We start from the raw sequence: 26,482 nt of genomic DNA, 5'->3' as shown, positions 1-26,482 counted from the left end.
AATAAGAAAATAAAAGTTTTAAAAGTGAAAAAATCCCCTTTTTTTCCCCTTATCAGTCATTTATTATTAATAAAAATATATAAATAAATAAACTATACATAATTGGTATCGCCGCGTCCGTAACGGCCTGAACTACAAAATTGTTTTGTTATTTATCCCGCGCGGTGAACGCCGTAAAAGAAAATAATAATAAACCGAACCACAATCACAATTGTTTGGTCACTTCACCTCCCAAAAAATGTATTAAAAATAGATCAAAAAGTCGCATGTACCGAAAAATGGTACTGATCGAAACTGCAGTTCGTTACGCAAAAAATAAGTCCTCGCACGGCTTTATTGATGGAAAAATAATAAAGTTCTGGCTCTTAGAATAAGGTAACACCAAAAGTGAATGATTGTTTACAAAACGTATTTTATTGTGCAAACGCCATAAGACATAAAAAACCTATAAACATCTGGTGTCACCGTAAGGCCGGGTTTACACGAGCGTGTGCGTTTTGCGCAAGCAAAAAACGCGGCGTTTTGCGTGCACAAAAGGCACTTAACAGCTCCGTGTGTCAGTCCTTTATGATGCGCGGCTGCGTGGTTTTCGCGCAGCCGCCATCATTATGACACTCCGTTTGGATGTTTGTAAACAGAAAAGAACGTGGTGCTTTTCTGTTTTCATTCATCCTTTACAGTGCTGTTGCGCGAACCACGCTTGTCCCACGGAATTGCTTCCGTGCGACATGCGTAGTTTTCACACACCTATTGACTTCAATTGGTGCGTGATGCGCGAACAGCGCACAAATATAGGACGTTGTGCGTTTCACGGAGCGGACATACGCTGCGTGAAAATCACGCACCTGTCTACACGGCCCCATAGACTAACATAGGTCCCTGCGATGCGCGTTGCATGGACGTATAACACGCTCGTGTAAATGAGCCCTAATCGTATCGCCCCGCAGAATAAAGTGAATATGTCATTTATAGCGCATGGTGAACGCTGTAACAAAAATAGAATAAAAAAACAATAGTAGAATTGCTGTTTTTTAGTCACCACGCCACCTAAAAATAGAATAAAAACTGATCAAAAAACCCGCATGCACCCCAAGAAAACTACAATGAATTCCTCAAGGGGTCTAGTTTCCAAAATGGGGTCACCTTTTGGGGGTTTCCACTGTTTTGGTACCACAAGACCTCTTCAAACCGTTTAACCCCTTAATGACCAGGCCATTTTGCTCGTTAATGACCTTTGGATTATTTTTTGTTTCTTCACGGTCGCATTCCAAGAGTCGTAACTTTTTTTTTATTCCGTCGACATCGCCGTATAAGGGCTTGTTTTTTGCGGGACGAGTTGTATTTTGTAATTGTACCATTTTTAGATGCTTATAATATATTGATTAACTTTTATTAACTTTATTTTCGGAGAGTATTGAAAATAAGCAGCTATTCCAGCATTGATTTTCACGTTATAAGTTTACGCCGTTTACTATGCAGCGTAAATAACATGTTAACTTTATTCTATGGGTCGGCACGATTACGGGGATACCAAATATGTAAGGGTTTTATATGTTTTCCTACGTTTGCACAATAAAAAGCCTTTTAGAAAAAAATTACATGTTTTTGCATCGCGCATTCCAAGAGCCGTAACGTTTTTATTTTTCCGTCGATGTGGACGTACGTGGGCTTGATTTTTGCGGGGCAATGTGTAGTTTTCATTAGTACTATTTTGGGGTATATAGGACTTATAGATTCATTTTTATTTAATTTTTTATGGGGGGAATGGGAGAAAAGAGCGAATTTTGCCGTTGTTTTTTTGCGTTTTTTTTGGACGCCATTCATTCGGCGGTTTAATTAATGTGTTAATTTTATTGTTCAAGTTGTTACGATCGCGGGGATACCATATATGTGTATGTGTGATTTGTTTTGACACTTTTACTAAATAAAACCACTTTTTGAGCAAAAAAAGTAGTTTTATTTGATTTTCACTGTAATTTTTTATTTTTTTTTCACCAACTTTATTTAACGGATTGACATTTTTTTTTAGTCCCACCAGGGGACTTCACTATGCGATGTGCCGATCGCATATATAATGCTTTGGTATACTTAGTATACCAAAGCATTTTTGCCTGTCAGTGTAAATCTGACAGGCAACCTGTTAGGTCATGCCTCCGGCATCGCCTAACAGGCAGATGCTGAAGACAGACCTGGGGGTCTTTGTTAGACCCCCGCTGCCATGGAAACCCGACGGCGACCCGCGATTTCTTTGCGGGGGCGCAGATGGGGTGACAGAGGGAGTTCCCTCCCTCTGTCAAATACATTAGATGCCGCTGTCACTATTGACTTAATGATTGATTTAATGTGTTAAACTGCCGGAATCGGAGCGCGCTGCGATTCCGGCAGTTGCAGCAGGAGCCAGGCTGTGTATAACAGCCGTGCTCCTGCCGCTGAGCACGATTACAGGACGGATATATCCGTCGTCCTGCGCGAACTAGCAGCTGCTGAGGACGGATATATCCGCCCTTCGGCGTTAAGAGGTTAAAAACGCAGATATCCAGTGATTTCAGCTTGTGCTATCAGTAATAGAATGAAGACTGAGATTGCAGAAGTTAGTAGAGCTGGGTGTAGTAGGCGGAGCAAGTGCACTGCTGCATGCACATTGCATGCTGGGACTAGAGCAGTGCATGCAGGGAGGAGAAACACAGGAAGAGAAGAGGAATGAACTTACTGAGCAAAACAAACCTCTCAAGGTAAACAATAGGGAGTAATGTTACTAAAACCATTTATTATCAAGAAAAAGATAGTTCGAGTGCACTAATATATTAATAGAGGAACATTGCATTGATTTAAAAAAAAAAAAAAAGGATTGGAAAACCCCTTTAAGGCTTCAGTATAGGTATCAGAAAGTGCCTCCCATTGAAATCCATGAAATTTTTCCTGCGAGCAGTAAAAACCGCCTGCAGGAAAAAGAAGCGCAATGCCCTTTCTTCGGGCGTTTCTGTCTCTGACTTCCCATTGACAACAATGGCAGGCAGAAAATGCGTTTTTTGCTGCGTTTTTCTGCCCACGGCCCGATGGCCGAAAAACGCCACAAAAAACGCAACGAAAAACGCGGGAAGTGTTCTTCCGGCAGGTCAAAATATGCCTCAAAATTCCGGAAAGAATTATGAGGCAGATTTTTCTACCTAAAAACTTCTCCCTTCTGACATGAACTTTTTAACTTCATCTACCTGTCCTCTGCAGTCTGCACGTTCTCTACCCGTCCTGTGTCTGTCCTCTGCTCGTCCTATGAGTTCTCCGGCAGTCCTGACTGTACTGTCCAGCCGCCCGAAGTCTCGCGTCGCTCCGCCCCCTGTCCTCTCCCCTGCCTGAGCGCTCCTCCTACCACCAGCATCGCCGTCCTGTTCTATTCATCTGTGCCAGATTGGCAGTGCAGTGTAGCGGCTATCACCGGGCCCGGGCCCCCGCCCCCTCCCTCCCCTCATGCCTAGTATTGCTACTAGGCATGAGGGGGCCCGTGCCGCCAGGCCCTGCACATAAAATGTAATGTGCCTGTCAGGGCGACACGGGCCCCCCCATGCCGCGGGCCCCGTAGCAGCTGCTACGGCTGCTACTGTGGTAGTTACGCCACTGACCCTAAGGCTGGGTTCCCACGTAGAGTAAACACTGCAGAATTTCTGCAAAGAAATTCTGTGCAGAAATTACGCAGCATTTACAGCAGTAGTAAAGTTAATGAAATTCAGAAAATCTTATGCCCACGCTGCGGTCAGGATAACCCTCTCCAGCCTACCTCATTTCTAGAAGAGTGTAGACTCCAGCCTCAGACTAGCATCAATGTAACGTCTATGGCCGAGGGACGTCGTTCAGACTTACCCTCTGACGGCCCCGGCCATAGACATCTGTGTTCTCGGCGGCATCTTCCTCTAGGGAGACGCTGGCACTCACTTCCGGGTTCTGGGACTGTATCCCGCAGGGCACGTGCGCTCGCGCGTGCACGGACTTATAGGGACAGTACGCGTCCAGCTGTCAATACTCAATAATTAGCCCAGAAGGCTGCTGGACTATAAAAAGGGTTCTGCCCACTTGATCCTTGCCTGAGCATTGTTGTATACCTAAAGTTTGTCTTCAAAATGATCTACCAGTGTTTTCCAGTTCCCAGTGTTACCCGTTCCTGCTGCCTGTACCCTGTATTGCGTGCTATCGTTTCCACAGTGAGAGTCAAGTCGTGTCTTCCGCTGTATCTACTGTGCCATCTACAGTGAAAGTCAAGTTGTGTCTCCACTACTGTCTACATTGCCTCAGGTACCCGTTCTGGACTGTAGACATTGTTTTGTACCTAGTTGGCCAGCTGCTATCCCGCTACGTGGTAAGGCCCAGTGGGTCCACACCCCGTGCCATGACAATCAGTATAGAGCTAAAACGGTTGGGCGTAGTCAGCGCAGGCCAATATAGGAGTGGTAGTCAACCGATCTTTCTACTCCTGGAATGCTTGAACCTAAGTTTGACCCCATTGGTCAGTGACTAACTTGCCTGGGTTCTCACACCTCTTTGCCAGTTCCCCTCACAGCAACTCATGAAGTGAACCTGCGATCTTGGCAATGTCCTGGATGTAGCAGCGGTATTAGCCCAGGAATGCTTAAACCTCCGTAGAGGTGCTGGGCGATGGGCTAAGTCATCATTGCTTGGAACTTGCAGAGGTCAGGTGCTACCCCCTCCTGATTCAAGTAAGGCGGCCCAATACAGCATCCAGATGAGCCAAATGCTCTGTGAACGGGTTGGAGAACTCCTCCACATTGTCTAAATAAATCATTATTGACTCAAAGTTCATGTTTCCAAGACATTGTTTCATCAGCCATTGAAACGCGAGGCCTTAGTCAGTCAAAATGGCATCCGGTTTTAATCAAATAGTCTCATCGGGGTAATGAACACTGTCTTCTCCTGGACCAGGTCCTGTCAGTATCCAATGGCCAGTTCGAGAGTAATAAAACACAAAGTCTGGTAGAGGATGGTAAGTGAATCTTCTACCCTGAGGAGAGGATAAGCGTCTCTGTGCATGCAGGCATTTAATCACCTATAATCCACACAAAAGCATAAGGCACCGTCCTTCCTCCAGACCAGGATATATGGTGCAGCACAGGGACTTGTGCTTTCCCTAATCACCTGCCTGCAAGTATTTTTCCTTGCAGGTGTTTGAATTCTTGATACAGTGCTCGGTGTAAACTTATGTACTGTATCTCACCTGTACCGGCAATGCATCTCCCATGTGGATGGCTTGTTCAATGGCGCTCTAGCAGCGGTAATCTTTTTCATGCAACTCAAAGGCAGCCTGGTAAAGTTGGACGAGTGCTTGTAATGCCTGCCTCAACTTCTGCTGCCACAGCCAGGATAGCATATCATCTGTCACTGTTGTCTCTTCAGGATTGTACTCACGGAGCATGGGCCTCTACTTCCGTCACATCTTAAGGTACTTACCATATAAACTGTTGCTAAAGATATATCTACACTGACGGAACAGTGACCATTGAGGAAACAGTTACAATTGAGTTATACAGGTTCACCAGCCATTAAACAGCACACCCTCGGCCAATCTGACACATAGTCAACTCTACTTCCCAAATAACTGTTGACTTGAGCATAGGCAGTGGTTCCACCACCAAGGTTGTTTGCTTCAATCAGAGGTCAGTCCCTACCTCTAAGGGTATCATCCCCAATTGTCTGGGAGGGGGCAAGATTGGCTCTTTCTGTGGCACCCGGATGAAATCCACTCGTGGCCTCTGAGCCCACATACAGCAAACATTTCACAATTAGCTCATTTATCCAGGCTTGTAAGATGGGAGATCTTTCAGCTATCCGCTTGGTTCATAGCTACTAGCTTAATGGAGTCCATTCATTTGAAAGGTGTCCTGGCTGATCACATCTCGAACACTTGCGTAATCCAAATGAGTCGCTTCCTCCGAAGCGAGGGTGGACTCCACTCTTTGAGCTTTTCGCTTTCAATTGAGCACTCTCCTCCTTGAGCTCTCATATCGAGTCCCAGATATCCATGGCGAAGTCTTGGAAAAGTGCCTCTTCATCTTCTGAATAAGTTCTAGGTGGAGGCTCTCGTTTTGTGGCACCCTGCACATATACGCGTGCATCGTCTTCTTCCCCCCTCTGCCACTTGATGACTTTCCAGACAGTATCCGCCAAAATATCATCTGGCTCCATTCAGACAAAGTTTTTGACGCTTCTCCGCAATGCTCGGTCTCGCACAACAGAAATATATTGGTCCCAAAGGATCCCAGTCAGGGTCAGAAACAACTGCTCACCCTTTAAGATCTTTCTTGCAGACCCTCTTCAACAGCTATTAAAGTCGCACTGAATACTGCTGTATGGACTCACTGTAACACTGGCTATGGGTATAGCATTTCTTGTGGAGCTAACCACTAACACGCAACATTCTACCTTTACCTACGTTCCAGCAGTAAGTTGCCTAACGTACAACAATTACATTAGGGCGGCATCATACAGCGATTTCAACCCAAGTCCTTTTACCTAGTGCTTGTGTAAAGGATCTGCCAGGCACAGCTTCGGGGTTAACGCCCATAGATAATCAGTCTGCACCTGCTTCTATGTCTGTGAGACTGACTCCATCTTCCACCACTCAGGGTGGCAGGCTTAGGAGTGGGAGAACCTATCACAGCCTGGCCAGACGGAGCTAGCTCCCGCCCTCTGTCTATTTATACCTGCCTTTCCTGTTCCTCCTTTGCTTGTGATTCTTCTCGTTTGGTTTCCTGGCCCTGCTGCAGCTTCTTGTACTATTGTCCTTGCTTCATATTGACCCCGGCTTGCTGACTACTCTCCTGCTCTGCGTTTGGTACCTCGTACACTCCTGGTTTGACTCGGCTTGTTCACTACTCTCCTGCTCTGCGTTTGGCACCTCGTACTCTCCTGGTTTGACTCGGCTTGTTCACTTCTCTTGTTGCTCACGGTGTTGCCATGGGCAACTGCCCCTTTCTCCCCCTAGCTCTGTGTACCCTTGTCTGTTTGTCTGTCGTGCACTTATTGAGCGTAGGGACCGTCGCCCAGTTGTACCCCGTCGCCTAGGGCGGGTCGTTGCAAGTAGGCAGGGACTGAGTGGCGGGTAGATTAGGGCTCACTTGTCTGTCTCCCCACCCCCGTCATTACAGCTTGCCCCCCTTTTTGGACCACTCGTTGGCTTGCAACATCCTTTACCACAGCAATATTCAGCAATTTAGCAACACTTCCGATGAACGATAAATAGTTTACTGGTCTCTTCCAGGGATCCTTACTTCTGTTCTCACAATATAAAGGCCTAACCAAACTCTCTAGACTGCCAGCAGCAGTCTCCCTCTCACGTGAGCTTCCCTCACCACTTTCCACCTTCTACCCCTATTTAAATCCTCTCCTTCCAAACCCATTGCGCACGTAGCCAAGCTGGCCAGCGTTGGCCGTGCTAAGGACAGCCCCTAGCGATTCTGGGGAAGGTTCTCCTTAACTTCTCGGTGTAGGAGCTCTTTTGTCATGATGCATGGCGTCTTCTGTCGCCGCCGTCATAACAACCTTGTTGCGTCCCTGTAGTTCGGTTTAGGAGTCTGGCTTCCTCGCGAGTATGAGTCATACAACCTGCCGCCCTGCCAGATGCTGTGTGGAAGATGGGGTCATACAAGAGTCATACAAGACTTTGAACAATGGAAAATGCTTAGAAACAGAGGAGACATCCTACATAGTCTTCGGAATGCCTTGAACCCTCTCACCTGCATGAAGAGGAATACTTCGATAACACAAATTATGTTATCCCACTATTTTTTGTCTCCCTAGAACCGCCCCTATCTACTCTTATGCCTACAATAAAATTTCTGTACACAGTGCATTAACAGATCCCACATGCCACATAAAGGCAGGAGGTGTGCTAAAAAATAAATAATAGCTTTCGTTCTCAAGCTTTACTGTGATGATATAGGTGGGGTAAATGACATGTATTTGGTAATGTTATACCTGGGAAAGTATGAAAATTATTTTGCGACATAAATTTGTCTAGCTAAACTAATTATGTTAAATAACAAAGGAAAATTAGCATTTTCCACCTTTAATTTCTCATTTTCCACTACATAAAATGTAAAAAATTAAAAGATACCGTTCCCATCTGTGCCCCTAAAAAAAGGAAGAAAAAATATTTGGCCAAAATATAAAAAAATTCAATAAATAATCACGCTTAGAATGTGGCATTCCAAAAGGTGAAATTTTGCTGTGGTCATTCAGGTATCCAAAGGCTTTGATATCAAAAGGGATAATTGAGAAATATATGATTTGAAGGTGTGGTGGACAATAACCAGCTACAACTTGCTACAATGTTTAGTCCAAGGGTGCATACAAAGATTTTGTGGCTTTTTCTGCCGCAATTATCAGAAAATCGCAGCAAAAAAGCCACGGTTGCACAAAATTTCAGCGTTTTCTCCAAAACTACTGCGTCTTTTTTATGCAAATCTTATGCTAACCTTATGTTTGTTTTGTCTCTAAACTAGTAACCCTACAAGGCAGTGCATGAATACTAGGCTTATTATTATTCTGCCACTGCCTAGTAGTCAAGTCAGTAAATTGCCAGCATTGCAAGCAAAAAAATATCAGAACTGGCCAGGTTTGTGATGCTGTATTCAAGTAGCAATAACTGATTCATCATGGGAAGCCTTAGGGTATGTGCACACACACTAATTACGTCCGTAATTGACGGACGTATTTCGGCCGCAAGTACCGGACCGAACACAGTGTAGGGAGCCGGGCTCCTAGCATCATACTTATGTACGATGCTAGGAGTCCCTGCCTCGCTGCAGGACAACTGTCCCTTACTGAAAACATGATTACAGTACGGGACAGTTGTCCTGCAGAGAGGCAGGGACTCCTAGCATCGTACATAACTATGATGCTAGGAGCCCGGCTCCCTGCACTGTGTTCGGTCCGGGATTAGCGGCCGAAATACGTCCGTCAATTACGGACTTAATTAGTGTGTGTGCACATACCCTAAAGGTTGTAGATACAAGTACCTGATCTACATTCTCACAATGCAGAGCTAGTTGATTAATCCATTTCTATACATATATACTGTTGGATACATACCATCTTTTGGAGGTGTTGCTGATTTAGTTGTCACTTCAAAGCTGCTTCCTTTGGAAAACAAGTCTGAGTCTTTCACACCTAATAATTGTAATATATGATTATTATTCTTAAGAAGAATAGATGTTTCATAGTTGTGTCATTTGGTCAATTTGGGGTTATAGAAAGAAATATATATTGTTCTATGTGTAAACTGGACGTGTACAACTTTGAAGGGTGCTCCATCCACAACATACAGTTAGGTCCAGAATTATTTGGACAGTGACACAATCTTCATGATTTGGGCTGTGCATGCAACCACATTGGATTTGAAATGAAACAACTGAGATGCAATTGAAGTGTAGGCTTTCAGGTTTAATTCAAGGGGTTGAACAAAAATATCCTGTGAAATGTTTAGGAATTGCAACCATTTGTCTACACAGCCTCCTCATTTCAGGGGCTCAAAAGTAATTGGACAAATTAACATTACCATAAATAAAATGTTTTTTAAAAAAAACTTTGTAGAGAATCCTTTGCAGCCCATGCCATCACACTGCCACCATGTTTTATAGAGGATGTGGTGTGCTTTGGATCATGAGCCGTTCCAAGCCTTCTCCATACTTTCTTCCTCCTATCATTCTGGTACAGGTTGATCTTAATTTCATCTGTCCAAAGAATGCTGTTCCAGAACTGGGCTGGCTTCTTTACATGTTGTTTGGCAAAGTCTAATCTGGCTTTTCTATTTTTGAGGGTGATTAATGGTTTGCACCTATTGGTGAACAGTCTGTATTTGCTCTCATGAAGTTTTCTCTTTATGGTAGACTTAGATACTGATACACCTACTTCCAGGAGAGTGCTCTTCACTTGGGTAGATGTTGTGAAGGGGTTTTTGTTCACTATGGAAAGGATTCTGCGATCATCCACCACTGTTGTCTTCCGTGGACGTCCATGCCTTTTGGAGTTAACGAGATCACCAGTGCGCTCTTTTTTTTTTTTTTTTCAAGAATGTACCAAACTGCTGATTTGGCCCCTCCTAACATTTGTGCTCTCTCTCTCTGATGGATTTCTTAATTTTTTAAGCCTAACGATAGTCTGTTTCACTTGCATTGAGAGCTTTTTTTGACCTCATGTTGTGGGTTCACAGCAACAGCTTCCAAATGCAAATTCCACACCTGGAATCCACTCCAGACCTTTTACCTGCTTAGTTGATGATGGATTTACGAGGGCATAGCCCATGCAGCCCATTAAATAGCTTTTGACGTAATTATCCAATTACATTTGGTCCCTTGAAAAAGAGGCAGCTACATATTAAAGAGCTGTAATTCCTAAACCTTTCCTCAAATTAAGATGTGAATACCCTCAAACTAAATCTGAGAGTCAGCACTTTAAGCCAATATTTATTATATAACTGTATATTCAATATGTTTTGGTAAACAGTTAAAATGGCAAAACTTGTGTCACTGTCCAAATAATTCTGGACCTAACTGTATTTATACATGAATGCAATAAACATTTATTAAAGGGGAATACTTTAAAGCTCCACTCCACCCAAATAATAAAACTAACGTGTGGTAATAAATGTCCCTCTTTTCTAAGAATCTCTAAAACTCCAAGAATAATTCACTTATTAAGAGATGCACATTGGCATCGCAAGCCCTGGGCACTTGGGGAATGTACCCAAGATTTTTTTCTTGCTGCCTCTGATTACCTGGCGGCTCCACATTCATTCCCCAGGAGCAGCATCTTGTAATCCAGAGCTTCTTTTTATACTGCAACTAAGGACAGAAAGGTGCTACCACTGTACAAAAAACTGTCTTTATCACCCGGTCTGTCAGTCTTATGTATGTTACTCTCTTGTGCCTCCTCTACCTGTTTACACGCTGACATGACAGTCCACATAGGAAGTAGAATGAAATACAATCTCTGCTCTTAGGTCATGTTCACGCAGCATATTTTAATGCAAAACGCTTCTATTACATTCCGATATATGCCTGCAGACATTTCAATGGGAAATAACATTGTGTAGTTCATACGTAATGTATTTCTACGGTGCCGAATTTAAAAACGCCTCGTAAAAATATGCTTCGTAAAAAATAAGTGATATGTTACTTTTTTAAAGCGTTTTACTAATTAATTTTTCTCATTTCCCATTGACACAAAAAAAAATGCTTAAAAAATACGCCTCAAAAATGCTAAAAAAAAAACCAAAACATCACAAAAACCATCTGGATTTTTTAGACTGTTTTCCCCTGAAATCAGCCTTGTATTTTTTCAGCCTGAACATAAGCTTTAGGCTAGATTCACACGAGCGTGAGGGAACTCGGACGTGAAAAACGTGACATTTTTCACGTCCGAGGTACTCCCGTGCGGGTCCTGTTTTCACGGATCCCCATAGACTTGAGCCTATGGAGGGATCAGTGAAAACGGAAGATAATAGGACAGGTTTTATTTTTCAACAACCCTTCACATTCAGTCCAGTGAAACAACGGCCGTGTGAACGGCCCCTTTAAAATACATACGTCTGTGTGACGGCCGTTGTTTTACCGGCCATTACACGGATGTATTCAATGCTCGTGTGAATAAGGCCTTAGTGTTTCTACTCATTTCACTGGAGACAGCTGTCAGACCAAAAGCAGCTATAAAATATGGTACATACATGTTTTGGAGAAACAAAAAAGTGACATAAACCCATGGGAGTTTACAGGCAGGGACCTGGTCTACCAAACAATGCTTGGTTAACTCTTTTTCATTTCAGTCATGTGGAAAGTAGGGTTTGCTTTGTCGTATGATTAAATAAAAAAAAAGCTGTACATGACCATACGAGTGGGACTCTTCTGAGCCTGGACGCCTGGCATCCCTCTACTATAGAGGGTTCGTTTAGGCACTGTATGGCGGCACACATAAACCTGGAGCTGGCCTTGACACCACTGACACCATGGAGAAGAAACTGGATATGTTAAGATACGTTCATATCCTGTTAGGGGTATACTGACGCATATGTTTGCATATGCATTATCCCGGAAAAAAAGTGGGGAGTTGAGAGGTCTACAGTCACATTCCTAGAGATTTCTGTTGGTTACATGGTTTAATTATAAAGACAAAAAGATCCTGAGTCATGCATTTCCTATCGCACACAAACGTAAGATATTCACCTTGACAGATTACACCTGCATCTTCATGATGTCCACAATTATGCTGCCCCCAACCTAGGTTGAAGCATTCGATTAGGTCTTTCTCTGTACCAACACAATCTACATTATCAAGGAGGATGGGACCACTGCCATAGCCAAAATAACTAAGAGTTGTAGCCACAATGGCAGGACCACAACCCATCTGCTTGCAAACCACCTGTGCGTTGTTGTAATCCCAGTCATCATCACATACAGTTCCCCAAGTATTCTGATAGAGAACTTCCACTCTTCCTTGACAGCTGCTGTTTCCATTTACTAGTCTAATGCTGCCACCTGGTGGATAAAAAGTAAAAGCAATTAATACAATGAAATGATATCAATATTCCTTCCATTTTTTTTTTCTTTTTCTTCAATAGGAAAGTAAAACATGTTTTTATTTTTGCTTTCTTTTTTTGCAGAATGTACTGATGCATAGTTAGGTGTATACAATAATGGATTTTCAAGACAGGAAACAGGCTAATATGATAATGCTATACAATGCCGCCGTTACATCGCCATTATAGTATGTAGGTGCTGCGTCTTGGGAAATGGAGTTCTGTTTATATTGAATTATAGTAATCACAAAAAGGCTTAGTCAAGCTGAAGAAGACTCCATTACAAATCCTTTGTTATAATTGATCTGCTGACACTAACAGCAGTAGTTGACATAATGTACATGAGTCTACTACAAGTTCTACAATGTATAAGCCATTTCCTCTATGTTTCTCATGAGACCTAATAAGGTTGAAACAGCTGCACGTAGCATTACAAATTTAGAAATTGTAATTACTGGATTCATATTTTATTTTCGAAGGGAAATATATTTTGCTGTCTGTGAACATAAATTCATAAATGACAAATAAATTCTCAGTGGAAAATGTATAGTCCTTGCTTGGTTTGTAAGACACAACCCTTTTATCAAAATATGTTGGACATAACATCAGTTTTATGATTAATGTTACAAAAAACAAATTACATTGTGGTTAATAACAACATGAACACAACTGAGGGCTATGAGGGTCAAGATGGAACTGATTTTCAGTCGCAGAAAAATTCCACAACAAAATCGGCTACATGTGACTACAGATGTGGCGGATTGTCCAGACGTGGTGGATTTGCCATAGATTTCAGCCTTTGCATTGCATCATGAATCATCACATGGTGTCCGATGCATGGACCCAGCTGTGACGTAACTCGATGTTTCTGTGTTTTATGTAAAATCTAGTAGTATAACCCACCAACCATGCCATGTATTATACTGGTATCTTCTTATGTTGCAGAGCGGTCATTGGGTCCTCTGAAGCAGGGCTGGCCTTAGGATAGATAGTGCCCCGTGCAAAATTATCTTTCGGCGCCACACACCCACCATAAAAATATGCCCCATAAAAAAGTATAATTCCCCCTCAGTATAATGCCCTTTATAGTGTCCCAACACAGTCAGTATAATGCCCCTTTAGTGCCCCCACACAGTATAATGCCCCCTTAGTGCCCCCATACAGTATAATGCCCCCATAGCTGCCCATACAGTATAATAATAATATTTAATAATATAATATATTATAACCCCTTCAAGGACACAGTATGTTGTCCTCTAATTGTGCCCAGACAGTATTATGCCCCCTAAGTGCCAGTATTATGCCCCCTAAGTGCCACACACAGAATATTGCCCCGTAGTGCCCCTTCACAGTATAATGTCCGCTTAGTTGCCCCCACACAGTATAATGCTCCCCTCCCCTGGATGCCACACAAAGTCCCCCCATGTAGATAGTGCCTCCCTGTAGATTGTGCCATACAGCCTCCCTGTAGATAGTGCCATAATCCCCCCAACTCCCCCTTGTAGACAGTGCCATAATCCCCCACCTCCTCCTTGTAGACAGTGCTATACAGCCCCTCAACTCCCCCTTGTAGACAGTGCCATAATCCCCCACCTCCTCCTTGTTTACAGTGTCATACAGCCCCCCACCTCCCCCTTGTAGATCGTGCCATACGCCCTTACCTCCCCCTTGTAGACAGTGCCATACATCCCCCAACTCCCCCTTGAAGACAGTGCCCCCCAAACAAAATATTGTACTCACCTAGGCCACATTCCCACGATGAACGGAGCTGCTTCACAACACCGACAACTGGATTTATGCGTAGGCCGGCATGATCCAGTGATGTCATCACACAGGCTTGCGCAGGAATCCTGTCCCTACGCCTGATAGGCTGCAGGCCTTTAGCCTAGTAGATGACAAAGCAGGGCTATACCTCCCTGCTCTGCTAAAGTGTTCAATAGTGACTGCGTCCTAAGGACGGAGATACTATTGAATGTAGCGTGTGGGGGGGGGGGGGCAGACCCATCAGGCAGCACAGGCTGTGGCGCTATGGCTGCTACAGCGGTACTGACGCCACTGAGAGAAGAAGCGCCTGGGCGGAAAGGCAGCTGCAGAGTCGCCGGGTCCATGCGCTTCTGAAACACAAGCAAGGAAAGGGAGCTAGTGTAGCGCCCCCTTCAGTGGCGTAACTGCCGCTATAGCAGCCGTAGCGGCTGCTATGGGGCCCGCAGCATGAGAGGGCCCGTGACACCCGCTGTTACAGCTCGACGCCACTGAACACGTCATTCCTACAAAAGACATGCATCCCCAATCCATAGGATAGGGGATACATGTGGGATCGCTGAGACGCCCACCGATAAGGAAAACGGGGGATCGAAAATCCCCCGAAGTTCTCCATGACAGACTTCGGACTTCCGGGGTCTGTCGGCAGCTCTATAGAAATAAACTGTGCACTGGTCGCGCTTGTGCACATGCGTGACCAGCGCTCCTTTTCATTTTTATTGAACTGCGCAGACCCCGGAAGTCAGAGGTTTGTCATGGAGAACTTGGGGGGACTTTCGGTCCCCCGTTCTCCTTATTGCTGCCAGCGATCACACATGTATCCCCTATCCTGTGGATAGGGGATATATGTCTTTTGTAGGACAAACTATAGGCCGCTTTTTTTGGGGGGGGGGCTGTATGGCGTTATCTACAGGGGGGCTGTATGGTGTAATTTACAGGGGGGCTGTATGGCGTTATCTACAGGGGGGCTGTATGGCGTTATCTACAGGGGGGACTGTATGGCGTCATCTACAGGGGGGATTTGGGTCTGTATGGCGTTATCTACGGGGGGGATTTGGGGCTGTATGGCGTTATCTACAGGAGGGCTGTATGGCATTATCAACAGGGGGCTGTATGGCGTTATCTACAGGGGTAGGGCTGTATGCCGTTATCTACAGGGGGAGGGCTGTATGGCATTATCTACAGGGGGGCTGTAAGGCGTTATCTACAGGGGGCTGTGTATGGCGCTATCTACAGGGGCTGTGTATGGCGCTATCTACAGGGGGCTATATGGTGCTATCTATAGGGGCGTTGTGTGGCAGAATCTATAGGGAGGCACTATCTACAGGGGGGGTTGTGTGATACCCAGGGGAGGGGGGCCCCAGTCAAAAGTTTGCTATGGGGCCCAGTCTTTCCTAGTTACGCTCCTGACCCCCTTTCACCTGCTGGAGAGATGCACCCTGTGCAATGGCACAGGTTGCACACCCCTAAGGCCGGCCCTGCTCTGAAGCACCAGGACATGAGTGCAACTGTGAAATATTTATACCCCCTATAATTACAATCTTGATCATTGTCTCACTTGTCAAATTCAAGAAAGGGCAGGATCCCTTGTTTCTTCATCTACATGACTATACTAACTATGACTAATCATACACCCGGTTTCTTCATTTCTGGACCACTATAGTTAGGACTGCCAGATTTCCACAACTTCTACTTTAAAACTTCAGGCTATCAGGTTATTTTGGGTACAAAAAACTATTTCTTCACTTTCTATATATAGCAGCAAATATAGAAATAAGTAATAAAAAATAGAAATAAGAAAATGACAGATAAAAGTAGAAACAACTTACTTTTCCTTCCTGGCTGAGAAAATGTAGTTGTGAGCAAATCAATCTCAGGAGAAGGTTGACTTCCTCCCCATGTAACTGCAAACAGTGAGAAAATAGACAGTAAGTAGCATATCAAGCGATATACCATAGTAATAAGTGTATGGAACAATGTATAGTTTACCTGTAGCTGTGTCAGTAAATGACTCTGCAGTTTCATGGGCTATAGGATTAGTACTCGGGGTTGTAGTTGAAATGCCAAGACCTGGACAATTACAATTATTACACAGTACAGAGAAAAAAACAAGACGTAGATTTAGTTATTGATTTTTTCCATGCAGTCAGAGAATGGCTTTATATAAATACTGAATTTGTTGTATGCGGTCATCTTTCATAACTATACATTTCAGGAGTAACAGTAATTATCTAGATCTGTGGTCCCCAAACTGTATCCATCAATGTCACCCACAGGCTGCAGAAAAAGTCTGCCCAAAAAAGTTCACGGTTCATTTTTTTAATCCACAGCATGTCAATTTATGCTGCAGAATCGCTGCTCTTTTGTTGCGAATTTTCCTTATTTAATTAAATGGGGAGATAAAATCTGCATCAAATAAATAGCTACAAAAAAATGAACTATTTATCTTACACAGATTTACATTAATTAATAGAATTAAAATGACATGGGACATTCCCTTTAATATCTATAGCTGTTTTACCACCTTAAAGTGTAACTAAATGTTCAAAAAACTTCTGACACGTCATAGTGACATGTCAGAAGTTTTGATTGGTGGGGGTCCGAGTACGGAGACCCCCACCAATCACTAAAACTAAGCGGCAGAAGTGCTCGTGTGAGCGCTGAGCCGCTTAGTTTCTGTTCGGCTTTTTCTGGAAATCAATGCAGCGGTGTATTGGGCTCAATAGAAAGTCTATGAGCCCATACTCCACTACGTCGGCTTTCTGGAAAAAGCAAAACGGAAAAAAACTTTAAATATAGTAAATAACACGGTCAATTGGTTAAAGGGGTTGTCTCTTTTATTCACAGGTCACAAAAATAAAGAAAATAAATATGGTTTGTCATGGCACAAGCCATAAGGGTATGTTCACACGCTAGCTGGCTTTTACGGCTGAAATGACAGCCTGTTTTCAGAAGAAAACAGCTGCGTCGTTTCAGCCGTAAATGCTCCTCCTCGTAATATACGAGGCGTCTGTGACGCTCGTATATCTTGAGCTGCTCTTCATTGAGTTCAATGAAGAACGGCTCAAATTACGTTGCAAAGAAGTGCCCTGCACTTCTTTGCCGAGGCAGTCAAACGACGACGCGTAAATGACAGGTCGTCTGCACAATACGTCGGCAAACCCATTCAAATGAATGGGCAGATGTTTGCCGACATATTGTAGCCCTATTTTCAGACGTAAAACGAGGCATAATACGCCTCGTTTACGTCTGAAAATAGGTCGTGTGAACCCAGCCTTAGAAGGTTGAAAAAGACGTGGAGCAGCAAATGTTTAAAAAGTGTCTTTTATTAATACATCTTGCATGGTGCATAAATAAAATACTTTTTCCAAATGTTTGCTACCTCAATTATTTTTGGATTCCTTTCGGGATGAGCAGGTCTCGTAAATAGCTTTATAACTTGGGAATTGTCTTTCGGTATATGACTGTGGGGCTGCTTGAAGGTTAAAAATGTTGGTCACCTCTGATCTATATGAACCACAATATTTACGTGAGCGAAAGTGAACTTCCAGTTAAGTGAGTATCCATTTTTAATGGTTTCAGGATCTCAGGATAATCTCTGCAGGGAAATCTGATGCATCTATTGTTATATATCAGAACATGGTCCTTAGAAAGCAAATGTCATTTACCAGCACAGATTATTCCAGAATCTTCATGGTGGCCACAGTTGTGAATTCCCCAGCCAAGACTGTAGCAAGATGATAGGTACGACTCTGACCCATCACAATTCACATTGTCCAGTAGTATTAGACCAGTCCCATAACCAAAGTAAGCATTGCTTTTGTAGTCCAGTGCTTCTCCACAGCTAATCTGTCTGCATACAACAATTGCATCCTTCATTCCCCAGTCATCGTCGCATACTGTACCCCAGTTTCCCCTGTAGAAGATTTCTACTCTCCCTTGGCAGGAGTTAGCTCCATTGACCAACCGTATATTGCCATCTCCTAAAATGACATATAAGTAAATCAGTCATAGATAGAATGCACAATAATCCCAACAAAACATTTACAGTAGAAGGACTCTCATCTGAACCTAGTTTTCCCAGAGGCAATGATTGCCGAGATAGGAATATATATATACATACACACACTTTGGCAATTTAAGTATGATGTGGGTATCTGACCTTGATCTAGGTTCAAGTCTCGCAAAGTAGAAGAAAAGATGAGAGCACTCCAGGAATTTGAATACATGTGATTTATTCACCCATGTAGATAAATACAATGTTTCATCCATCTCAAACTTGAGAAAGTCCCTGAGAGGGATAAAACGTATTTATCTACATTAGGGTCTGTTCACATCACCATCAGGTTCTGTTTAGGGTTTCCGTTCATCCATTCTGTCAGAGGAACAGATGAACGGCAAGCTGAACGGAAACTATAGCTTCCGTTTGCATTACCATTGATTTCAGCTATGAAGTGGCTTTAAGGGTCCTATATATTAAAAAAACAAACATAAATCACCCCATTTTTAAAACTGCACCCCTCAGAGATTCAAACCAGCAATTAGGACTTTTATTAACCCTTTAGGCATTTTACGGGAATTAATTACAGAAATTGTAATTTTCTTGCATAAATTAAATTGTAATCAATTTTTTTCTATAACACAGCAGGTGTTAACAGAGAAAGTAACTCAATATTTATTACCCTTATTCTTCCATTTATAGAGATATCATATGTGGCCCTAGTGTGCTACTGGACTGAAACACAGGCCTCTGAACTGATGGAGCACCTAGTAGATTTTCGGGCCTCCTTTTTATTAGGATGTTTTATTTAATGTGCCTTGATGGTGCAAAATAAAAATTGCAATTTTTTCACAGATATGCTATTTCAGTTCCCAATATGTTGTTGCCAGCTTGTGCCACTAGAGACAGACTCCCCATAAATTATTGAGCTGGTTCTCCCAGGTATGGCATTGTATATATGTGGACATAATCTGCTTTTTGTGCACACTGTAGGGCTCAGAACGGAGGGTGCACAATTTTACTGGTATTTCAGTTTATAATGTGGGGGCGTATATAATCTGTCCGGAGTACATCAGGGCATAATAAGAGGGTATAATAATAGGGGAAATAAATAGTAAAATTATCTATAGATGTGGGGGATGCTTTTAAGCAATCTTTTATGTACAGGCCAGTATTATACTGATACACGGTGTCCATTCTTTTCCCAGTTCTTTTAAAAAAACAACATATTTTTATGTCTTCATATTCTGAGAGCCTTACATTTTAATTTTTATTTAGAATTTATTTTTATTACTATGGGACTTGAAGATTAAAACTTCTGATCACTTACATAATACACTGCACTACTTATGTAGTGCAGTGCATTATGCCTATCATTTATTCTGGCTGGCAGACTATTAGGGACTGATGGGATACACACCACTTAGATGCTATTTACCGTGCCATCTAAGGGGTTAATTAAGCTAGCTTCAATCCCCGCCATTCCAGTAGAGTGGCCGCTGCAGTTTATAGCTGACAACCATTTCTGATGGTGTGGGCTCAGCTGCTGAAATTTCAGGAAGGGGATAAAGACTATTGAAACCTTGGCTTCGTTTTTTTTTTTTTTGCATTGCATTGCATTGCATGTTTTAGGGGTAAAAGGCACATTTGTAATTGGTTTTCAATAAAAATATTTTTCTTCAGCAGTTAGCCAATTCCAATCCCCAATTTCATTTGATTGAAAATTAGCTTAGATGAGTATTCAGAAGACAGGAGGGGCTGGAGAGTGAGCCGAAAAGGTGCTCGTCTGATGGAATTGATAGTGAATGGCATCAAGCAGCTTGTAATGCTTTGGAATACATACAAGCTGCAAACAAATTATTTTTTTAATCAATAATACATGCAGTGCAAAAATAGATAAATAAAAAGAGTCAAAGGTGTCTAGAGCTTTTAAGTTTGTATACACATCTAGCTTTTTGTGGTAATGAGTAAATGAAGGGAACATGAAGTACAGTAAAATATTGATCTTTTGCTGGTCCGTCGTTGACCAGTCCAAATGATTTGTCCTCTCGCTAAGGTAATGCTGCACATATTGTTATTGTTCAGGCGACACAGGACAATGACACACTGCCCTTGGTCCTAGAATATTCTGGTACTGATGAATAGTTACAAAAAGTTATGAACTATTGTGTCATATTACTTTCATAAATCTCATACATGGCCAACCAGGGATGACCTTTATGTGATCATTGCCCAAGATCAAGCAATGTAGCTAAAAGTTCACTGCACAGCGTACGGTATGATATATTGTAAGCTATTAGAAACACCAATAAAACACAACTGAGCATGGTTACTTACGTAGAACATTTTGTGAGGGTGCAGAGGAAGATTTTGTGATCTGACCTTTGTTACTAGGTGTGGGCAACATCTCTGAAAGAAAAGCAAATATCATATAGTAACAAAACATTAATTAATATAAAATCTGTTTGGCTAATGAAGAGCATAATAAATAGAGCTACTGGAGGAACAGTTGAGAATGCTATGATGTAAGATGTTCTATACTTGGTGGTTCTTTAGATACATTAAGCAATTATTACAGTAAGGGCATGACCACACGTGGCGGATTTCCTCCGCAACTGTCCGCATCAATGCCGCACAGAATCTGCGTTGCAGATTCTGCTGCGGATCTGCACAAAATGTGCAGTACATTGATGCGGACTAGCTGCTGCGGACTGCGGGAAAAGTGCTTCCCTTCTCCCTATCAGTGCAGGATAGAGAGAAGGGACAGCACTTTCCCTAGTGAAAGTAAACGATTTTCATACTTACCGGCCGTTGTCTTGGTGACGCGTCCCTCTTTCGGCATCCAGCCCGACCTCCCTGGATGACGCGCCAGTCCATGTGACCGCTGCAGCCTGTGCTTGGCCTGTGATTGGCTGCAGCCGTCACTTACACTGAAACGTCATCCTGGGAGGCCGGACTGGAGACAGACGCAGGGAGTTCTCGGTAAGTATGAACTTATATGTTTTTTTACAGATACATGTATATTGAGATCGGTAGTCACTGTCCCGGGTGCAGAAACAGTTACTGCCGATCGCTTAACTCTTTCAGCACCCTGGACAGTGACTATTTACAGACGTCTCCTAGCAACGCTCCCGTCATTACGGGAGCCCCATTGACTTCCTCAGTCTGGCTGTAGACCTAGAAATACATAGGTCCAGCCAGAATGAAGAAATGTCATGGTAGTAAAACCAATACGCTCCGCAGCACACATAATATCTGCGGACTTCATTGCGGAATTTTGACTCTCCATTGAAGTCAATGGAGAAATTCCGCCATGAGTCCGCCACTGCTCCGCAACAGACAGAGCATGCTGCGGACACCAAATTCCGCTCCGCAGCCTATGCTCCGCAGCGGAATTTTACGCCTCGTCTAAACGAACACTGCTAAATGAAAGTGTAAGTCAATGGACAAACGGCACCGCTGCGGATTAACGCTGCGGAGTGTCCGCAGCGGAATTTAAGTGAAATTCCGCCACGTGTGAACCCAGCCTAATACATCAATTCACCATGAGGTTTAGAGTTGGGTTTCATGAAAACAGGTGGTAGATCTCTCAGTTGTCCATTTTATCTCATCAAGAATTATGGTTGTGTAGATACCAATGATCAAACATTGATAGCCTATCCTAAGAATAGACCATCAATGTTGAAACTTCAGAGAGCCCCTTTAACTATATTATTATATATTAAATATTTACTTTTCATATCACCAATAATGTTAACGTGATTGGAGTGTTGAATTGACGTCAGAAATACATTTACATACGTGTTATGATTGAATATTCTTTACATAAAAAAAAGCATTCATAGACTTAACCATTTTTCATGCCAGACTGAAACCAAACCTTTTTACCATTACAGGTGACAGCCACATCCTCATAGTGGTAGCAGTTATGAATCCCCCATCCAAGGCTCCTGCACTGACTCAGTGCTGATTCTGTCCCTTTGCAGTCCACGTTGTCTAAGTAAATAGGTCCTGTGCCTTGGCCAAATGAGATTCGGTGAGGTACAGCAATGGCATTACCACAGCCCATCTGTCGACATACTACGTTGGCATCTACAATGTCCCAGTCATCATCACATACTGTTCCCCAAGTCCTATTATAAAGAACTTCAACTCGTCCTTGACAGTGGTTCTCCCCATTCACTAGTCGAATATCTGCAAGCAAGAACATATGTATGACAACAGTTGATATGTTGAAAGTTAAAACATTTTTCTAGTGTTCAAAAATTAGTACCTATGGGCATAATATAAGAAAATGACAAACAACTCAGTTTACTTACCTTAACAATAATGGACTGCTCCCCCATTCTAAGTTCCCTAGTACGCCTCTATTTACACTACTACTATACTGTGACTTGTCACCCATGTCATCACTGAAACAGTCAACCACCATCTGGGCAACATGTCAGCACAGAGAATTGTAAGAGTGGAGTGGCAGGGGACATGGAAGGCAGCCTTGAGAAAACAGTGTATAATTGCTAGGTAAGCATATTAAGAAATTTATTTTTTTACACTCCAAAATGCTTTAAAGTCTTTGGGGGAATTTTTTTATATGCTCTATGCCAGTTTTCTGGCATAGAATCGACTCAAATGCTGCAAAAGTCGCAATTTGCAAAAAAAAAAAAAAAATGTGCCTTGCTTGCCACTTTCCCAAAAAGGCTTAGCGAAAGGGGAGTGGTCTACAATGGCTCGACAAATTAACTAAAAGTTACCCAGAAGCTGGCTTAAATTATAAAGGAAATCTACCGAAGTTGTATCCAGCATAGATTTCCCCTTCAGCTACACGCACGGCCAGAGATCCTTGTACCTCTTAACAAATTAGGCACATCAAACTCCAGCAATCTTTATATTAAGACTAACATATGAAACGCTAGTCTTAATAGATCTCCCTCTTTATGTAAAGGCATATGCTGAGTATTAAATTGCATGTTTAAAATGGAAAAAAATGTGCAAACCCAAGTAAATTAAACCAACAGTAAAACCAGAACAAAAAGAAGGTGCAATTGTCAGGAAGGCTTCCAAAAGCCTATATCAAGGTTGCCAAACTTTCACGGAGGGAATGTCAAAGGACTTCCCATATGAAATATAATGAAAGAGTACAAATAACAGAGGAGAGAATTTAAGTAGTTAACCCATTTTCCAGAGAGTCATCAGATATCCACAAGGTCGCGGTGTGCAAGTGCTGTTTTTGGGTGGGAGGCTAAGGAAGATAAGCTGGGGTGTAAGATCTACATATGGGTTGTTGGCAAACCTGTATGGTGGTCTCTAGCACCCTAGGCATATTACTCACACACCCCGCTATCTTGGTTTTAGTTATCATTTAGTATGCTGTGCATGACCAAAATCCAAAGAAAGAGGCAGCACTCCAGTATAGTAGAAAAATCCAAAATTGAATCACCCAACATACAGGCAACATTTCACCTTCCCATTGAAGGCTTGACAATGCCTTCAATGGTAAGGTGAAACGTTGCCTGTATGTTGGGTGATTCAATTTTGGATTTTTCTACTATACTGGAGTGCTGCCTCTTTCTTTGGATTGTGGTCTGGCGTTTGCATGAGGTTTTTCGTCAAGATTCCTTTGAGGATAGCACCCACCATCAATGGTTTATGCTACAGTACAGCTCCTAAATCTCGTTTGTTCCTAGTATGAGTCAGTGATGGTAGGGAGGAGATGTTTCAGAAAAGTAGAAATGGCTTCTTCTTGGGAATGTTCTGAGTCTGGGGAGACATTCATATTATATAACTGAGTGCAAAAGGTATGAAATTCTATCTAAATCCTAGCTATGTTTTCAGTGGATTAAACAATGTTCCTTGCATGTCTAATATTTCTGAGATAAAAGTTTGGGCTTGGTGTTTTATTACTATTATAGCCATCAATTTACTGCCCTTGTTATCTTGCTTGTATAACCTATGACGCGGGTAAGGTATGCGCAAGCTGATTTGAAGTTCAGCACGTGAACAGTTGGTTGAACTTCATTGACATATGTCTTTCTTCAACCATATTATGTAACTAATATTTTGAGACCCATGACTTTTTCATTTTCCCCTTGAAGAAGCAGTGTGAGGGCTTGTTCTTTGTGGGGCAAACTGTAGTTTTCATTGTTTTTTTGAGGAAACGAGGTGACCAAAAACAGCAATTTTGACATTGTGAATTAAATTTTTTTTTACAGCATGCACATGCGGGTGATTACAGCTGACACTCATCTCTAATGGTTATTTAAACACCTAAATAACTCAGCTCCCAGCCGTTTGACCACTTAAATGTGTCAATAGCGACTGCGGCATCTAAGCCTTTAGACAGAAGGATGGTCCCCAGGTCTCTTTGTGCCAGAGACAGGGCTTAATAAAAATCATAATAAACTGCAATATAAATGTAACAAATTATTAAATAAATCTTTTTGTAATTTACAAATATGGTCATTTTCACAAAGAATTCAGAAGATAAAGTACCCCAAAAATGTTTAAGCAATTTCTCCTGAGCACGGAAATACCTTGCATGTGGTGATAAACTGTTGTTAGCACATGGCAGGACTCAGAAGGGTAGGAGCGCCATTTTGGAGCGCAGATTTTACTGGAATGGTTTTATGATGACATGTCGCATTTTCACAGCCCCTGAGGTAGTAGTACAGTGGAAACACCCAAAAGTGACTCAGTTTAAGAAACTACAGCCCTCAAGGACTTAATCTAAGTGTTCAGTGAGCATTTTGTACCCCACATGTGTTCTAGGAAATTTATTAGATTTGAACATTTTAAATTTTTTTCAATAATATGTAGTTTTAGTTCTAATGTTTCATTTTCACAAGAAAGGAAAAAAAAAGCACCCCATAGGAAAAAAAGCACCTCATAAATTGTGCACAATTTCTCCCGATTACAGCAATACCCCATATGTGGTTGTAAACTGCTGTTTGGGCACACGGTAGGGCTCAGAAGGGAAGGAGCGCCATTTGGTTTTTGGAGCACAGATTTTGGTGGAATGGTTTGCAGACAACATGTCACATTTGCAAAGCCCCTGAAGTACCAGTGCAGTGGAATTATCAAGAGATTCTTCTAGAAGTGTAGTGAGCATTTTAACCCCACAGCTGTTTCCATAAATTACTTTTCAATGGATTTTACAACAGTAAAAAGTAAAAACTGCAAATTTTCCACAGATATACCATTTCAGTGCCAAATATGTTGTGCCCAGCTTGTGCCGCTGGAGACACATACCTCATAAACACTTTTACTAGTATTAAAGGGGTTGTCCAGTCCTCAGGATAGGCCATCAATATCTCATCGGTTGGGGCCTGACTCCCGATCAGCTGTTTTAAAGGTGCCGGAACACTCGTACGAGCGCTGCTTCCTCTTCATTTTCTTTACTTCTCATACTGTGAATCGCTGACACGCGTGCTGTGGTGGTTCACATAGTTTTAGCCTTCTCCCTTTCGCTTTAATGGGAAAAAGCTGTAATACTGTGAACCGCCGCTAAAAGTGTCGATTCACAGTGTGAGCAGTAAAGGAAATTAAATGGAGCAGCGCTCATACGAGCGCTGTGGCCCCTTCAAAACAGCTGATCGGCGGGGGTGCTGGGAGTCGGACCCCGACCGATGAGGTATTGATGGCCTATCCTGAGGATAGGTCATCAATTCCTTAGGATTGGACAACCCATTTAATGTTTATAATGTGGGGGAATATGTAAGCTGTGTTAAGTATATCAGGGCATTTTAAGGTTTTATAATAATGGGGTAAATAATAATAAAATGTATAATCCATAGATGTGTTGTACGCTTTAAAGCAATCCTTTATGCACATGCCAGGTTTTTCGTGGCAGTTGTCGCACTTATAAATTATGTCCTCTCTTATCCCCCTTTTTTGAGTCCTTACCGTCTTTGCAGTTTGGAAAGCTTTGCTGGGAAAGTGTTGCCCTGGTACAATATGGGCAGGAGCGCTTCCAACGGAGATGATGATTTAGTACAGATGTGCTTAAGCCCACCCCTTCCTGGTTCCCACATATTAGGGCCTTAAAAACCACTTCTTAAGACTGAAGGAATGTTCGCTTCTGTTCTGCACTTATGGACATGGCTGTGCGGTACAATGGGGTATTATACAAACTGTCCTAGCTCCAGTAA

General features: G+C 42.6%; 1 protein-coding gene across 1 annotated transcript in view; it reads right to left on the bottom strand.

Moving 5' to 3' along the window:
* The window catches only part of SSC4D (scavenger receptor cysteine rich family member with 4 domains), a 98,474-nt gene that overhangs the window by 10,936 nt on the left and 61,056 nt on the right, over positions 1 to 26,482 (bottom strand). Inside the window, exons 3-9 of the mRNA XM_075850424.1 lie at positions 22,227 to 22,532; positions 20,676 to 20,747; positions 18,007 to 18,321; positions 16,328 to 16,408; positions 16,168 to 16,242; positions 12,225 to 12,536; positions 9,097 to 9,174 (exon numbers count right to left, since the gene is read on the bottom strand). Coding sequence (XP_075706539.1) covers positions 9,097 to 9,174; positions 12,225 to 12,536; positions 16,168 to 16,242; positions 16,328 to 16,408; positions 18,007 to 18,321; positions 20,676 to 20,747; positions 22,227 to 22,532 — 1,239 coding nt within the window. The remainder of the gene's footprint in view (positions 1 to 9,096; positions 9,175 to 12,224; positions 12,537 to 16,167; positions 16,243 to 16,327; positions 16,409 to 18,006; positions 18,322 to 20,675; positions 20,748 to 22,226; positions 22,533 to 26,482) is intronic.

This window comes from Rhinoderma darwinii, chromosome 2, assembly GCF_050947455.1.
Source record: "Rhinoderma darwinii isolate aRhiDar2 chromosome 2, aRhiDar2.hap1, whole genome shotgun sequence".
NCBI classification, from domain to species: Eukaryota; Metazoa; Chordata; class Amphibia; order Anura; family Rhinodermatidae; genus Rhinoderma; species Rhinoderma darwinii.
Note: the sequence above shows the minus strand (reverse complement) of the source record. Positions and strands in the feature narration are given on the sequence as shown.